At 43.3% G+C, this 17,200-nt stretch overlaps 1 protein-coding gene across 3 annotated transcripts in view; it reads right to left on the bottom strand.

Moving 5' to 3' along the window:
- DLG5 (discs large MAGUK scaffold protein 5) overlaps positions 1 to 17,200 on the bottom strand; it is a 491,099-nt gene that overhangs the window by 127,458 nt on the left and 346,441 nt on the right. For 2 of the 3 annotated variants that reach the window (XM_077259413.1, XM_077259411.1), the window contains exon 20: positions 11,284 to 11,358. The exons of the other annotated variant lie outside the window; for it this stretch is intronic. In XM_077259413.1, the coding sequence (XP_077115528.1) occupies positions 11,284 to 11,358 (75 nt within the window). The remainder of the gene's footprint in view (positions 1 to 11,283; positions 11,359 to 17,200) is intronic. 3 annotated transcript variants of the gene reach the window in all.

The raw sequence follows: 17,200 nt of genomic DNA, 5'->3' as shown, positions 1-17,200 counted from the left end.
TGTGCAACATGTGGTGTGTCTGAATGGTGTGCCGACGTATGTGGTGTCTGACAGAGGTGTGCAGTTCGTCGATAAATTCTGGAAGGCGTTTTGTAAGAAATTGGGGATTACTTTGTCTTTTGCCTATCACCCTGAGTCTAATGGGCAAACCAAACCTACTAATCAGTCTCTGGAGCAAATTCTGCAGTGCTTGGCCTCTACTATGCAGGATGAGTGGTGTGATGCTTTACCTTTGGCTGAGTTTGCTTTCAATCCACTGGTATGTCTCCCTTTCTTGTTAACTATGGGTTCAATCTGCATTTTAGGGAGTTTTCAGGCTTAGACTCGGGTCGCCATGGGGCTGAGAGTACTGTGCAGCGTTTAAAGGTGCTGTGGACTGAGTTTCGTCATAACATTTCCAAGGCTCAGGGGAGGTACAAGTTTTTGCAGACAAGAAAATGGTGTCAGGTCCTACGTTCCAGGTAGGGGAGAAGGTGTGGTTGTCTACTCGTAATATAGGACTCAAGGTCCCATCGGCCAAGTTGGGTCTGAAGTTCATTGGCCTGTATGAGATCATGGAGATTATTAACCCAGTGGCTTGTAGGTTATGTCTCCCGGCTTCGTAGAAAATTTCCAAAGTGTTCCACAAGTCCCTGTTGAACCCATTGGGAGCCATTGAGAATTCCTTGTCCGCCATTCCTCCGGCATTAGTGGAAGGTCACATGGAGTACGAGGTAGGACGCCATTATTGATTCCTGGTGGGTGCGCCGTACGTTACAGTATTTAGTACATTGGAGGGGGTATGGTCCAGAGGATCTGTCATGGGTCCCGGCCCAGTCGGTGCATGATCATCTGGTCCGGGCGTTTCATGCTAGGCATCCTGAGAAGCCTGGGGGTCCGGTGGTCCCCCATTGAAAGGGAGGTACTGTCATGATTTGCCCAGGAGTTCTTTGGCAGTACTTCTAGGGTTAATACTATGTGGCCTCTCTTTGGTTGGGAGAGGGTTATATCTACCCGCCCCTGTGCTGTGCTGGTTGCCAGTTGTACGTCCGTTCTCGGCTGGGATAGCTGACCCCTGTATTTCTGTGCACATTGCCTGTCTTTGTATGTTTGCTTGTGAATGACCCGGTCTGTTCCTCGTTTGCAATCTGCCTGTTGAATCTGTACTGTCTGCTACACTCTTGGTTTTGACCTGGCTACGTCCCCTGACTTCCCTCTTACTTATCCTTCCGGTACAGCTCCATCTTCTGAATTTCAACCCCGGCTTGTCTCTGACCACTCTACTTGTCTGCCCCTTTTGATTACCGCACTTTTCTCTGCCTTCTGACCTCGGCTAGTTTTGACACTCCTACAGGCTTGCCGGTGCCGCTATCGTCCACGGGAGACCGGGGCCTTGCTCCGCCTCCAGCCACTCCCCCGGCGACCACGTGCTGCAGGACCTGTTCACCTGCAGCACACTCCCAAACACGCTCACACACCTCTGTAGAACTCCTCCCCAGGGTTCCCCTCCATATTCCTGGACATGTGCAATCTCGGGTAGTTAGTCTGGTGCGGTGTCCATCACACCGTTCACTCCAGCACTGCACTACTCAATTGGAGGAGATAATGTCTGTTCTAGAGAAATTGGGGTGGCTTATTAATATCAAGAAGTCACGTTTGCAGCCCTGAAGGTGCAGGAGTTCCTGGGTCTCTTCCTGGACTCTTGGGTTCAGGAATGTCGCCTACCAGAGTCAATGGTAGATGGTATTCAGCGTCAGGTGCTGAGGGCTGTAAATAATCCATCTATGTCATTTAGGGGGGCAATGTCACTTCTAGGCTCACTCACGTCTTGCATTCCGGCTGCCCGCTGGGCTCAATTCAATACTAGGGCCCTGCAGCGGGATGTGTTACATAATGATTGTCAGCTGGGAGGATGCTTGGAAAGGAAATTTTCTTTGCCTCCCTCTACCATACAGTCCCTGCATTGGTGGTTATACTTGTCAAACTTTTATAAACGGGTTCACTGGGTAAACCATATCTCCCAAGTTGTTACTACAGACGCTAGCCCCAAGGGTTGGGGAGCTCATATGGGGGAGGTGTAAGTCCAGGGGGGTAGACACATTCTGAGCAGGATGCGTCATCTAACCTGAAAGAGCTATTAGCTGTGGAGCGGGCATTAAGATAGCTCCTCATGTCCCTGCAGGGTCGGCATGTCAGACTGTTCTCAGACAATCAGGTAACTGCGGCCCACATTAACCACCAAGGGGGAACTCTGTTAAGAACTTTGATGGAGGTAACGGACCGTATTTTTCAGATGGCCGAAAATCATCTGCTGTTATTAACATCCCTGCATATAAAAGGAAAAGAGAATGTCAGAGTCGATTTTTTACGCCGCAAGCTCAGACAGGGGGAATGGTTGTTGAATCAGACTGTCTTCAACCAAATTGTGCAGATGTGGGGGTCCCCAGACATAGAACTTTTCCCCAACAAGGGGAACAGAAAAATGAGTCGGTTTTGTTCTTTAAACCACAGAGAAGATCCACATGCTGTGGATGCTCTACTGATCCCAAGGGACTTCAAGCTTGCATATGCCTTACCTTCGATAGCCCTGAGTCCTTTAGTTCGAAGGAAAATACTAGTGATGAGCGAATATACTCGTTACTCGAGATTTCTTGAGCATGCTCGGGGGTCCTCCGAGTATTTTTTAGTGCTCGGAGATTTCGTTTTTCTTGCCGCAGCTGAATGATTTACATCTCTTACCCAGCATAAGTACATGTGGGAATTCCCTAGCAACCAGGCAACCTGGAGATTGGAGATGGGTCTGGCCACGAGCACCCTTAACCCCTTTACCACCAAGGGTGGTTTGCATGTTAATGACCAGGCCAATTTATACAATTCTGACCACTGTCCCTTTATGATATAATAACTCTAGAACGCTTCATGGATCCCGGTGATTCTGACACAGTTTTCTTGTTACATGTTGTACTTCATGATAGTGGTAACATTTCTTCGATATTACATCCTTTAATTTGTGAAAAATTTGGGAACATTTTAGAAAAATTCACAATTTTCCAACTTTGAATTTCCATGCCCTTAAATCAGAGCCATAACCCTAAACACACCCCTAACCCGAACACAGCCCTAACCCTAATCCCAACCCTAACCACACCCCTAACCCCAACACACCCCTAACCCTAATCACAACTCTAACCATAACCCTAACCACACCCCTAACCCTGACACACGCTTAACCCAACCATAAACGTAATCCAAACCCTAACCCCAACTCTAGCCCCAACCCTAACCCTAGTCCCATCCCCAACCCTAACTTTAGCCCCAACCCTAACTTTAGACCCAACCCTAACCCTTAATGGAAAAAAGGATATTTTTTTTTAAATTTATCATTTTTCCTAACTAAGGCGGTGATAAAGGGGGGGTTGATTTACTGTTTATAGCAGGTTTTTATAGTGGGTTTTTATGTTTGGAAGCTGTCACACACTAAAAGACGCTTTTTATTGCAAAAAATAGGTTTTGTGACACCACATATTGAGAGCTATGTGGGGGGCGTTTATACTGTTACCGCCTTTGGTAAAATTGATAAAGCAGTTTTATGCTTCGGGTTAGTACGATTACAGTGATACCTGATTTATATCATTTTTTTATGTTTAGGCGCTTTTATACAATAAAAACTATTTTATATAAAAAATAATTATTTTTGCATCGCTTTATTCTGAGGGCTATAATTTTTTTTTATTCGCCGATGACTCTATATGGCGGCTCGTTTTTTGCGGGACAAGATGACGTTTTCAGTGGTGCCATGTTTATTTATATCCATTTTGATCGCGTGTTATTCCACTTTCTGTTCGGCGGTATGATGATAAAGCATTGTTTTTTTACCTTGTTTATTTTTATTTTTTTACGGTGTTCACTGAAGGGGTTAACTAGTGGGACAGTTTTGTAGGCTGGGTCATTACGGACGCGGCAATACTAAATATGTGTACTTTTATTGTTTCTTTTTTTATTTACATAAAGAAATGTATTTATTGGAACAATATTTTTTTTCTTTATTTAGGAATTTTTAAAAAATATTTACACAGTGTATTTTTTTTTTCTTTTTTACACTTTGCACAGCACTGTGTCAGATCAGCGATCTGACAGGCAGTGCAGGAGGCTTGCTGGCACCTGCTGGCAGCAGGCGCTCGCAAGCCACCTCCCTGCAGGATACGGAAGGACCCTCGCGGCCATCTTGGATCTGGGGCCTGCAGGGTGGAGAATGGAGGAGACCCTCAGAACAACGCGATGACATCGCGTTGTTCTGAGGGTCTCAGGGAAGCACGCAGGGAGCCCCCTCCATGCGCGATGCCTCCCTATGCCACCAGAACGCTGTGATCATGTTTGATCGCAGTGTTCCGAAGGTTAATGTGCCAGGAGCAGTCAGTGACCGCTCCTAGCACATAGTGCCGGATGTCAGCTGTAATAATCAGCTGACACTCGGCCGCGAGCAGCCGCGCTCCCCCCGTGAGCGTGACTGATCGCATATGACGTACTATCCCGTCGATGGTCATACGGGCCCGGGTCACCTCAATGGGATAGTATGTCAGATGTCAGAAAAGGGTTAATTTTCCCAAGGGTAACAGGACTCCAAAAGTTATTGTGCAATTTGTCCTGAGTACTCTGATACCCAATATATGGGGGTAAACCACTGCTTGGGCGCATGGCAGAGCTCGGAAGGGTAGGAGCGTAATTTGACTTTTTTAATGCAAAATTGGCTGTAATTGAGATCGGACGCCATGCTGCGTTTGGAGAGCCCCTGATGTGCCTAAACAGTGGAAACCCCCCCCACAAGTGACCCCATTTTGGAAACTAGACCCCCAATGAACTTATCTAGACGTGTGGTGAGAACTTTGAACTTTTTCCACAAAAATGATCTTTTAGTCCCCAATTTTTTATTTTTCCAAGGGTAACAGGAGAAATTGGACCCCAATTTGTCCTGAGTACTCTGATAACCCATATGTGGGAGAAAACTACTGTATGGGCACATGTCGGGGCTCGGAAGGGAAGTAGTGACTTTTTGTAATGCAGACTCTGATGGAATGGTCTGTAGGTGTCATGTCGCGTTTGGAGAGCCCCGATGATGTGCCTAAACAGTGGAAACCGCCCACAAGTTACCCCATTTTGGAAACTAGACCCCCCCAAGGAACTTATCTAGATGTGTGGTGAGCACTTTGAACCCCCAATTGCTTCACAGATGTTTATAATGTAGAGCTGTGAAAATAAATAATCATATTTTTTCCACAAAAATTTTCTTTTTGCCCCCAATTTTTTATTTTCCAAGGGTAACAGAAGAAAATGGACCCCAAGAGTTATTGTGCAATTTGTCCTGAGTACGCTGATACCCCATATGTGGGAGTAAACCACTGTTTGGGCACATGACAGCTCAGAAGGGAAGAAGCGCCAGATTTTACTGTTATGGTATGAAGGTGCCATGACCCACTGGGAGAGCCCATGAGGTGCCAAAACAGCAGAACCCCCATAAGTGACCTCATTTTATGAATTACACCTCTAAATGAATTTATCTAAGGGTGTCTCAGAATTTTATACCATTGGGCAGCCATGCGGAGAGTCTCGGGAGGAACGGAGCGCTATTTGCCTATTCAAGTAAATGGGTCTGTGCATGTCAGTGTTTCCAAAGACCGTGTGTCCGTGGGCAAAACACGCTGACATATCCGTTTTTTAATGTCAGCACGAGCCACAAAACATCCAGCACACGTGCATATGCATAACACACATGGATGTCATACATGTGACACGCATCGGTGCCGGGGAAGAAGCGTTACAGTAAGCGCTGTTCCCTGGCGCTGGGTGCTGAACACGGCTTTCGTCAATCTCCCCTGCTCTGCCGGCGATCGGCACAAGCAGGGGAGAATGATGAGAGCCACAATCAGCACCCAGCGCCAGGGAACAGTGCTTACTGTAACACTTCTTCCCTGGTGCCCGTCCTTGTGGTACTGATGCGGCACAAGCATGTCACACGTGTGCCGCAAATATTACACACACAGCCACTGACATCTCCGGTAGCGGAAATATTAGGACGTGTGAAAGAGGCGTTATAGCAGGTTTTTCTGTTTGGCTGCTGTCACACACTAAAAGACGCTATTTTTTGCAAAAAATTGTTTTTGCATCACCAAATTTTGAGACATGTAATTGTTCCATAATTTGGTCCACAGGGTCATGTGAGGTCTTGTTTTTTGTGGGACGAGTTGACTTTTTTTTGGTACCATTTTTGGGCACATGACATTTTTTGATCGCTTTTTATTCCGATTTTTGGGAGGCAGAATGAACAAAAACCATCAATTCATAAATTTATTTTGGTTGTGGGGCATTTATACCGTTCTACGTGTGGTAAAATTGATAAAGTAGTTTTATTCTTCGGGCTAGTACGATTACAGCAATACCTCATTTATATAATTTTTTTATGCATTGGCGCTTTTATACAATAAAAACTATTTTATATACTAAATAATTATTTTTGCATAGCTTTATTCTGAGAGCTATAACTTTTTTATTTTTCTGGTGATGGAGCTGTATGGGGGCTTGTTTTTTGCAGGACAAGATGACGTTTTCAGCAGTACCATGTTTATTTATACAGTATATGTCTTTTTGATTGCGTGTTATTCCACTTTTTGTTCGGCGGTATGATGATAAAGAATTGATTTTTGTCTTGTTTTTTTTTTATGGTGTTCACTAAAAGGGTCAACTAGTGGGTCATTACGGACGCGGCGTTACCAAATATGTGTACTTTCATTGTTTAGATTTTTTTTTATGCAAATATTTATTTATTTATAGAATAAATATTGATCTTTTTATTATTATTTTTGAAAATATTTTTACAATTATTTAAAAAAAATTTGTTTTAATTCATTTTTACGTTTAAAACTGTGGCCCACTATGAGACATTCATTTTGTGCAGGCTGATCACTTCTATGGCATGCAGATCTGCATGCTATAGAAGCTGACAGCGCTGCAGTTTCTATACACTAACCTGAGAGACTTCCTGGCATGCACTGCGCATGACAGGAAGTTTCTCAGCTCTGGAGACCCCAATGTCATCATGACGACATCGGGACTCCATGGCAGCGATCGGGACCCTGCTGTCAGCCCCTGTGCCGGCTCCGGAATGTTGCGATCGTGTTTGATCGCAGCATTTCGGGGGATAATGTGCCGGGAGCAGTCTGTGACCGATCCTGGCACTTAGTACCGAGTGTCAGCCGTGTGCGCGGCCGATCGCTATGACATAATATCCTGTCCATGGTCAGACGGGCCCAGGGCACTTGGACGGGATAGTACGTCGGATGCCAGAAAGAGGTTAAACTAGACACCTCAAGGAATGTATCTAGATGTGTGGTGAGCACCTTGAATTCCCAATGTGCATAACAGAAGTTTAGAACGTTGAGCTGTGAAACTAGAAAAAAAAATTAAACTTTTCCAACAAAAAAATTCTTTTAACCCAAACTTTTTTTATTTTCACAAGGGTGTGCAATTTCTCCTGAGTACACCAACACCCCTCATGTGGTCGAAAGCTTCTTTAGAGGCACAGTGCAAAGCTAAGAATGGAAGAAGCGCCATAATGGAGTTCAGAATTTTGCATTATGTTACATTGGCAGAGCCCCTGAGCTGCCAGAACAGTAGAAACCCCTCATGAGTGACCTCATTTTACAAACTACACCCCCCAATGAATTCATCTAGGAATGCAGTAATCATATTAACATCACAGCTGTGTCACAGAAATTATACCATTGAGCTGTGAAGAGTGAATAATTAAATTTTTATCACTAAAATGTTGTTTTTACTGCAAGATTTTATTTTTTCTAAGGGCTAGTAGGAAAAAATGGACCTCAGTTTGTTGTATAAATTTCTCCTGAGTGCGCCAATACCCTACATGTAATTGGGAAATACTTTTCAGGCACAGTGTAAAGCTTATAAGGGAAGGAGAGCCATATTATTGACATTGCGTTTCATCCGGTTTTCTCCAGATCCGGCAAATCTGCCGCTTCCGGTTTCTTGAAAAAACATCCATTACAACGTTTTTTGTCTCCGGCGAAAAAGCTTGAAGCGCCGGATCCGGCGCTTCCGGCTGTTTGCAAGAATGGAAGCCTATGGGAGCCGGAAGGTGCCGGATCCGGAAAAAGGCGGATCTGGCAGCATGATCCGATGTTTTAAACTGAGCATGCTCCAAATTTTTTTTTATCCAATAATCTAGATAGGCTAGCCGGATCCGTCAAAAAAACGGATCCGTCGCATCAGTTTTTCACAATCTGCGCCGGATCCAGTTTTTCCAACATTCGCCGGATTTAGCCTGACACTGAAAACCTAATGTGTGAAAGTAGCCTTACTCTGGACACTGTCTGGCCTCTGTTTAGAGGTGTGCTTCTTTTCAGAAGTGCACAAAACTGTATTTTAGAGATTTACATGTAAACCACGATGCAATGCTCAGGGCAGAGCGCAAGATAGATTTGCTCTGAGCCTTAGGCTGGAGACACACTAGCGAATTAACAATCAGCCTGATTTTGATGCAGGGGAGTCGGACTAGTGCAACGCAATTGTCATGCAAGTGTCATGTGTTTTTTGTGTATATATACAGTACAGACCAAAAGTTTGGACACACCTTCTGATTTAAAGATTTTTCTGTATTTTCATGACTATGAAAATTGTACATTCACACTGAAGGCATCAAAACTATGAATTAACACATGTGGAATTATATACTTAACAAAAAAGTGTGAAACAACTGAAATTATGTCTTATATGCTAGGTTCTTCAAAGTAGCCACCTTTTGCTTTGCTTTGATGACTGCTTTGCACAGTTTTATTCTTCGGGTCAGTACGATTACAGCGATACCTCATTTATATCTTTTTTTATGTTTTGGTGCTTTTATACGATAAAAACTATTTTATAGAAAAAATAATTATTCTTGCATCGCTTTATTCTGAGGACTGTAACTTTTTTATTTTTTCTTTGATGACGCTGTATGGCGGCTCGTTTTTTGCGGGACAAGATGACGTTTTCAGCGGTACCATGGTTATTTATATCCGTCTTTTTGATCGCGTGTTACTCCACTTTTTATTTGGCGGTATGATAATAAAGCGTTGTGTTTTGCCTCGTTTTTTTTTTTTACGGTGTTCACTGAAGGGGTTAACAGTTTTATAGGTCGGGTCGCTACGGACGCGGCGATACTAAATATGTGTACTTTTATTGTTTTTTTATTTTTTTATTTAGATAAATGTATTTATAGGAACAAAATATATATTTTTTTTTTGCATTTTTTTTTGGAATTGTTTTTTTTTTTTACACTATAACATTGCCCCAGGGGGGGGAACACGATGTTATAGTGTAAGATCGCCGATCTGACACTTTGCTGTGCACTGTGTCAGATCGGCGATCTGACGTGCACAGCTCCTGGAGGCTTCCCAGCGCCTACTCTGAGCAGGCGCAGTGAAGCCACCTCCCTGCAGGGCCTGGATGCCGTGGCCATCTTGGATCTGGCCCTGCTGCAGGGAAGAGGAGGTAAGAGACCCTCGGAGCAACGCGACTACATCGCGTTGCTCCGAGGGTCTCACGGAAGCCCGCAGGGAGCCCCCTCCCTGCGCGATGCTTCCCTATACCGCCGGAACACTGCGATCATGTTTGATCGCAGTGTGCCGGGGGTTAATATGCCGGGGGCGGTCCGTGACCGCTCCTGGCACATAGTGCCGGATGTCAGCTGCGATAGTCAGATGACACCCGGCTGCGATCGGCCGCGCTCCCCCCGTGAACGCGGCCAATCGCGCTGGACGTACTATCCCATTGAGGTGGGGTGGGCCCGATGTCAGAAAGGGGTTAACTTTTCCATATTTTGGAAGACAGAGACATGTGAGGGATTGTTTTTTGGCGGGACGAGTTGACGTTTTTATTGGTACAGTTTTAAGCACATGACTTTTTTTATTGCTTTCTATTCCAATTTGTGGTAGGCAGAATGAACAAAAAACAGCAATTCAGGAACAGTCTTTTTTTAAATGCCATTCCACGTGTGTTAAAATTGATATGGCAGTTTTATTCTTCAGGTCAGCACAATTACAGTGATACCACATTTATATTTTTTTTTATGTTTTGGCGCTTTTACAAAGTAAAACCATTTTATAGGAAAAAAAATATTTTTGCATCTCTTTATTCAGAAAGCTACAACTTTTTATTTTTTCTGCTGATGGAGCTGTATGGCGGCTTGCTTCTTTGCGGGACAAGATGACGTTTTCAGAGCTACAGCTTTTTTTATTTACACATTCGTCTTTTTGATCGTGTTTTATTACACTTTTTTTCGGAAATATTACGATAAAGCATTGTTTTCTTTTCTTTTTTAGGGTGTTCACTGAAGGGGTTATCTAGTTGGGTCGTTATGGACGTGGTGATACCAAACATGTACTTTTTTGCTTATTTTTGTTTCTCTAAAAATATTTATTTATAGGTACTATATATTTATTATTATTTTTACAATTTTTTTTTTTACTTTTTTACTTAGTCTATGTGACTTTCACTCTTTTCACTCTGATCACTTATAAAGCATAGCAATGCACAATCATTATAAACTGTCAGTACTGCACTGATGTACATAACGACATAAGGGTCACCAGGACTAGCAAGCTTGTTAAACCATGCTCAGAGCATGGTGGGTCACACCATACTCTGAGCATGGTTTAACAAGCTTGCTAGTCCTGGTGACCCTTATGTCGTCATGACTATATCAAGTCACCATGACAATAATCGGGTCGCACAATGACATCGTAGGAGCGCCGAATGGAGAGCAGAGAGGATCCCTTCCCTCTGCCTGCCCTCTATATGATGAGATCGCAATCGAGATCACACAGCCCCTGTGAGCGCAAAATCGACTGAACGTATCATATGTACTTGCCAACCTGGATGTAATGATACGTCCAAGGTCGTGAAGGGGTTGAAAGCAACTTTTTCCCAAGTGTTGCTCTTGATTGAGAGGTGTCTCCTTATAAGGGGACATAGTGAGAGACTTGTCTATAGAGTGCAGTGGATGGTGAGATGCCGCAGAGACCCGCTTGTCTAAATAGTCTCCAGCACAGTCTTGGTCCCTGGAGGCTTTAAAAATGTTTTTCTTTGAAAACGCTGCAGTGTGTCAGAGTCAAAGATTCATGGCTGAGATCATACATCTACAGTAGTGCCTGATACATGTTGCTCGTGGATTGGACACTTTGCATCAGCGATCAGGTTCACTTTAAACAAATACACACTATGTTGTCACACAAAACAATGTATGGAACATACCTCTGTCTGACCCCATTGTGCACCTCAAATATCTTGGTGTTAAAGGGATTTTAATGCGTTCATTTCTTGAGGATCCTGAAAGAACCAGACAATGTAAAAAAAAATTTAATAGTACACTTATATGTTTTGTCTGCTTGAGGGAAAAAAATAAATACAGAGAAGAGTCCCACAATCTACCAGCCAGAGCAAAAAGTATCTATAAGGCCTCTTTCACATGCCAGTGTCTCCAGTATGTGTGGTGACAGCTTTCACACGTACCAGAGACACCGACACACGCAGACCGATTGAAATGAATGGGTCTGTGCACATATCTGTGTTTTTTTATGGACCGGTTGTCCGAGTGACTCACACGTAGACATGTCCTTTTTGTGCAGCTGCACGGATAACATGGACCCATTCAAGTCAATGGGTCTGTGTAAACACGTACCGCACACGAATGCCGTCCGTGTGATGCATCAGTACCACACGGCCGCCAGGGAAGAAGTGCTGCAGTAACTGCTGTTCCCCGGTGGCTGGTGCTGAAGCTGGCTCTCATCATTCTCCCCTGCTCTGCCGGCGATCGGCAAAAGCAGAGGAGAATGATGTCCGAACTATGACAGCAGGTGGGGGCTTTTGGGACTCTTACCCCTATCATCGGACACCTGCTGCTGCTAATAACAGTGACAGCAGGAACGGATGATCGGTATATTCCACAGCGACCGTCCCAGCTTAAAACCACTGGTGAATGAGATGCTGAGCGCAGCATAATTCACAAGTGGTGACATCATCACCGGCATTTGCCCACGGTCCTGAGGTCACCACAGTTCAGCCCGGCCTCGATGATATCTCCGCTGGTGAAAGATGCTGCGCTCTCAGCATATCATTCATCAGTAGTTTTCAGCCGGGACGGTCGCAACTATTTAGCCCCCAGACATGGATTACAGCGTCGGACAGGTATTATTATTTTTTTATTTTATTTTTATTACAAGAGATCAAGGGCTTCGGGGAATTAGGTGTTGCAGTAAGTATGGTTTAATTTAGAATATTAAAGGTGTCTCTGTCATTTTTTCAAATAAAGTATTTTATTCTGGCTGTGTCTTTATTTATCATATAACTATAGGATTAGTAATTATAGGATTATAGGATTAGTAATGGAGAGGTGTCTTACAGACACCTCTCCATTACTAATCCGTGGGCTTGATGTCACCTGACATGACAGAGGAGACATCAACCCCATAAATATGAACTCCACTTGACACCGCTAAAGGGCAAGTGGGAAGAGCCGGGCAAAGTGCCAAAATTGGAGAATCTAATAGATGCGCCTTTTCTGGGCAGCTGCGGGCTGCTGTTTTAGGCTGGGTGGGCAATATCTATGGCCCCTAACCAACCTGAGAATGGCAGCCTCCAGCTGTGAGCTTTAACAAGGCTGGTTGTCAAAAATGTGGGGGACCCCACATCGTTTTTTTTTACTATTTAAAAAATTAAAAAAACAGCTTGGGGATTCCTCTATTCTTGATAACCAACCTTGCACCTCTATTCTTGCTAACCATCCTTGCAGAAGCTGACAGCTGAGGGTTGCAGCCCCCAGCTGTGAGTTTTGCCTGGCTGGTTCAAGAAAATAAGGGGGAATCCAAGTCAGGTTTTTCATTCATTTATTTAGTTAGATCGCAGGCGGTGGCTGTGGAATACCCCGATCATCCGCTCCTGCTGTCACTGTTATTAGCGGCAGCAGGTGTCGGAAGATGGGGGTAAGAGTCCCAAAAGCCCCCACCTGCTGTCATCACTCGGACAACATTCTCCTCTGCTCGCGCCGATCGCTGGCAGAGCAGGGAAGCATGATGAGAGTCGGATTCAACACCAGTCGCCGGGGAACAGCGCTTACTGTAGTGCTTCTTCCCTGGCAGCTGTCCGTGTGGTACTGATGTGGCACACGGTTGCGGCACACGGTTGCCACATGTGTGCTGCATGTAGTACACACACGGACACAGATATCTCCAGTACCGTTTTTTCCGGTACTGCAAATAAACTGACATGTGAAACGGGCCTAAAAGAGAATCTCTCTTCCTGGAGTAAAAATCATATTGGTCTCTATAAAAGACAAAAAGACATTCTATTATATGATATAGGCACCATTTCCCATTAGCATTGAATAAAGAATTAATGCTTGCTGTGAGATTTCCCAGAAATCACGGGTGATCCTTAGGAATACCAAATGTAGGACCGCCTATGATCATTTTATTATCTGGGAACCCTTTTTATATAATGATGTAAGAATCAGAAGTGAACAGTTCCTTTCTTCAGGATTATATGACAAAAATAAGACAACACACACATGTACAGTGGGGAAAATAAAACTTTGTAGAAAAAATCCAGCTCACCGCAGTAGAATCCAATGGCTATGCACCGAAAGAAGTTCGTATTAGCAGCAAACGAGCAGTATCAAAGGGGGAAGTTATCCAGCAACAGATCCATACAATGATATAATTATTTATCCCCTTCACGGCTAGAGGTATTTTTGTTTTTGCTTTTTTATTTTTTGTGCTCCCCTTCTTCCCAGAGCATTAATTTTTTTTTAATTTTTTTGTCAATATGGCCATGTTAGGGCTTGTTTTTTACGGAACAAGTTGTACTTTTGAACAACACCATTGGTTTTAATATATCGAGTACTGGAAAATGGGAAAAAAATTCCAAGTGCGGTGAAATTGCAAAAAAAAAGTGCAATTCCACAGTTTTGTTATGTTTTTTTACCATGTTCACTTAATGCTGAAACTGGCCTGCCATTATGATTTTACAGGTCGTTACAAGTTCATAGACACCAAACATGTCTAGGTTTTTTTTTTTTTTATTTAAGCGGTGGGAAAAAAATCCAAAGTTTGGTTAAAAAAAGCGCCATTTTCTGAGACTCGTTAGTGTCTCTATTTTTTGTGATCTGGGGATTGGGTGAGGGCTTATTTTTTCCGCACTGAGCTGACATTTTTAGTGATACAATTTTGGTGTAGATACAATCTTTTGATTGCCCGTTATTGCATTTTGTCAAGTTAATTATTTTTTTTAAATTGAAAGATCGGGCGATTCTGAACGCAGCGATACCAAATATGTGTATATTTGAATTTTTCTTTATTGTTTTATTTTGAATGGGGCGAAAAAGGGTTAATTTGAACATTCATATATTTTTTTTATTTTTTTTAAATTTTTTTGATTACTTTTTGCAAGCTTCAATAATCTCCATGGGAGACTAGAAGTTGCAGTTATCTGATCGCCTCTGCTACACACAGACAACGATCAGATTGCTTGTGTGTAGCAGAAATGCTCACTTGCTATGAGCGCCGATCACCGGGCGGTGTTCATAGCAACCCGGCTATAATAACCATAGAGATCTGCTAGAGACCTCTGGTTGTCATGCCAACCCATCGGTGACCCATAATCATGTGATGGGGTCACCAATGGGCGGGATTAGTGACGTGCTTCTGGTAAGCGCTAGTTAAATGCCGCTGTCAGAGATTGACAGCGGCATTTAACTAGTTAACAGCTGCAGGTGGATCGCGATTCCACCCGCGGCTGTTACGGGCACATATCAGCTGTATATATCATATCATCTGTCATGTGCCTGTTGCAAATATATTTATGAATTGATAGGAGGAGAAGCGTATTTATTCCACTGATAATCCTTTTTTTGCTGGATATTTTTTGGTATGGACGCTTCATGGATGATATTCTTATTATCATGCAGGGTGATGGGGCATCCATACCAAAATTTATCTCATACATCAATAATAATTCTGCTAACATTGTTTTTTCATATTGCTTCCATCCTAAAGTCATATCCTACTTAAGACATTATCCTGACGGGCGATATACAGTAGGTGATGCCATTGTTCTCTGTGAACTTTTCAGAAAACCTAGTAAACCAGGTAACTTCATTTTGCTAGCCAACAGTTCACACCCAAGACATGTGTTAAACAATTTACCAGTTGGTGAATATGTTCGAGCCAGGAGATGTTGCACAAAAAATGACAGATATATTTCTGAATGTCACAATATTAGATCCAGACAACAAAGAACAGGTTACTCTTCAGCTGTCCTTAATAGGGCAAAAATTAAAGCTAATTCTAAAACTAGATTGGAATATCTCTCCCAAGAAAAAACTAACCAAAATTATCAGAATGAAAATGTTTTTGATGACAACAAAGTAGTTTTTTCTACGGAATTTAGCAACAACTTCTATCAAGTTACTATTATTATTAAAAAATATTTACCTATTTTTTATATTGATAATTCTTTAAAAAACATACTGAAGGGGGGAATGTAAATTTGTATCCCGCCGTGGAGCTACGATTGGCAATCTGGTTGCCCCTAGCGACCACACCAATAAAAGTATAAATAAAAAGGGAAAACCCAATAATTGGCTTTCCACCAGTGGTTCTTATAAATGTGAACAGAGACATTGTGGTCTCTGCAAGCACATGTCTAATACTAAAACCTGTATTTCATCATCAGACAAAAAGGTCTATCCTATTGTGAGGCAGTGACCGGTGTCACATGCGTGGGTCGCTATGTATCCCCACAGGATGTGCACGGAGGCGTATTGAGGCTACTTTGATTATGGGAACACTCCGAACTATGATTAAGACTCAGTCAATTTGAAACGCGCAAGGCCATGAGTTTCCCTGGTTACTTGCCTTTTTTTCGAAGCTAATGGTTTTATACCATGATATTAACCATCAAACACGGTCTCATCTGACCACATAACCTAATCCCATGGTCTTGGCGAACTTCAAACGTGCCTGGACATGTGCTGGTGTGAGCAAAGGGGCCTTGCGTGCCCTGCAGGGTTTTAATACATGACAGCGTAGTGTGTTACTAAGAGTAATATTGAAGACTGTGGTCCGAGCTCTCTTCAGCTCATTGACCAGGTCATCCTGTGTGGTTCTGGGCAGATTCCTGATCTTTCTCAGAATCATCCTCACCCCACAAGGCAAGATCTTGCAAGGAGCCCCAGACCAAGGAAGATTAAGTCATCTTGCATTTCTTCCATTTTCTAATAATTGTGCCAACAGTTGTTGACTTCTCAACAAGTGGCTTGCATATTGTCCTGTAGCTCATCCCAGCCTTTTGCAGGTCTACAATTTTGTCGCTGGTGTCCTTAGACAGCTATTTGGTCTTGGCCATGGTGGAGAGGTTGGAGTGTGATTGATTGAGTGTGTGGACATGTATCTTTTATATAGGTAACGAGTTCAAACAGGTACAATTAATGCAGGTAATAAGTGCAGAGAAAGAGGAATTCTCAAAGAAAAACTAACAGGTCTGTGAAAGTCAGAATTCTTGTTGGTTGGTAGCTGATCAAATACCTACCATAAATATTTTGTGTATAAGCAGACCCAAGTATAAGCCGAGGCACCTAATTTTGCCTGGAAAAACTGGGAAAATGTATTGACTCGAGTATAAGCCAGGTTTGCATTGTCCCCCAATCCCTATTCTGGTATGCATGGTTCCTCATCCCCATCCTTATATGCATGGCTCCCTATCCCCATGCTTGTATCATTGGCTTCTTATCCCCATCCTTGTCTGCATGGCTCCTTATTCCCATCCTTGCCTGCATGGCTCCTTATACCCATTCTTGTCTGGCTGGCTCCTTATTCACATCCTTGTTTGCATGGCTCCTTATTCCCTTCCATGTATGCATGACTCCTTATTCCCATCCTTGTATGCATGGCTCCTTATTCCCATCCTTGTATGCAGAACTCATTATTCCCATCCTTGTCTGCATGGTTCTTCATCCCCATCCTTGTATTTATGGCCAACATGAGAAAATCCTACTTACATTTCCTGCACGCCCTTGCAGCATCTCGCTCCGGTGCCACCAGCTCCTGTGGCCGAGAGATCACGGGTCCCCTTTCATTAAGGGAATGAATATTCATTTCTCTCCCCATGTCTATGT

This window comes from Ranitomeya variabilis, chromosome 4 (assembly GCF_051348905.1).
Source record: "Ranitomeya variabilis isolate aRanVar5 chromosome 4, aRanVar5.hap1, whole genome shotgun sequence".
Lineage (NCBI taxonomy): Eukaryota > Metazoa > Chordata > Amphibia > Anura > Dendrobatidae > Ranitomeya > Ranitomeya variabilis.
This window is presented reverse-complemented; position numbering and strand designations above follow the sequence as displayed.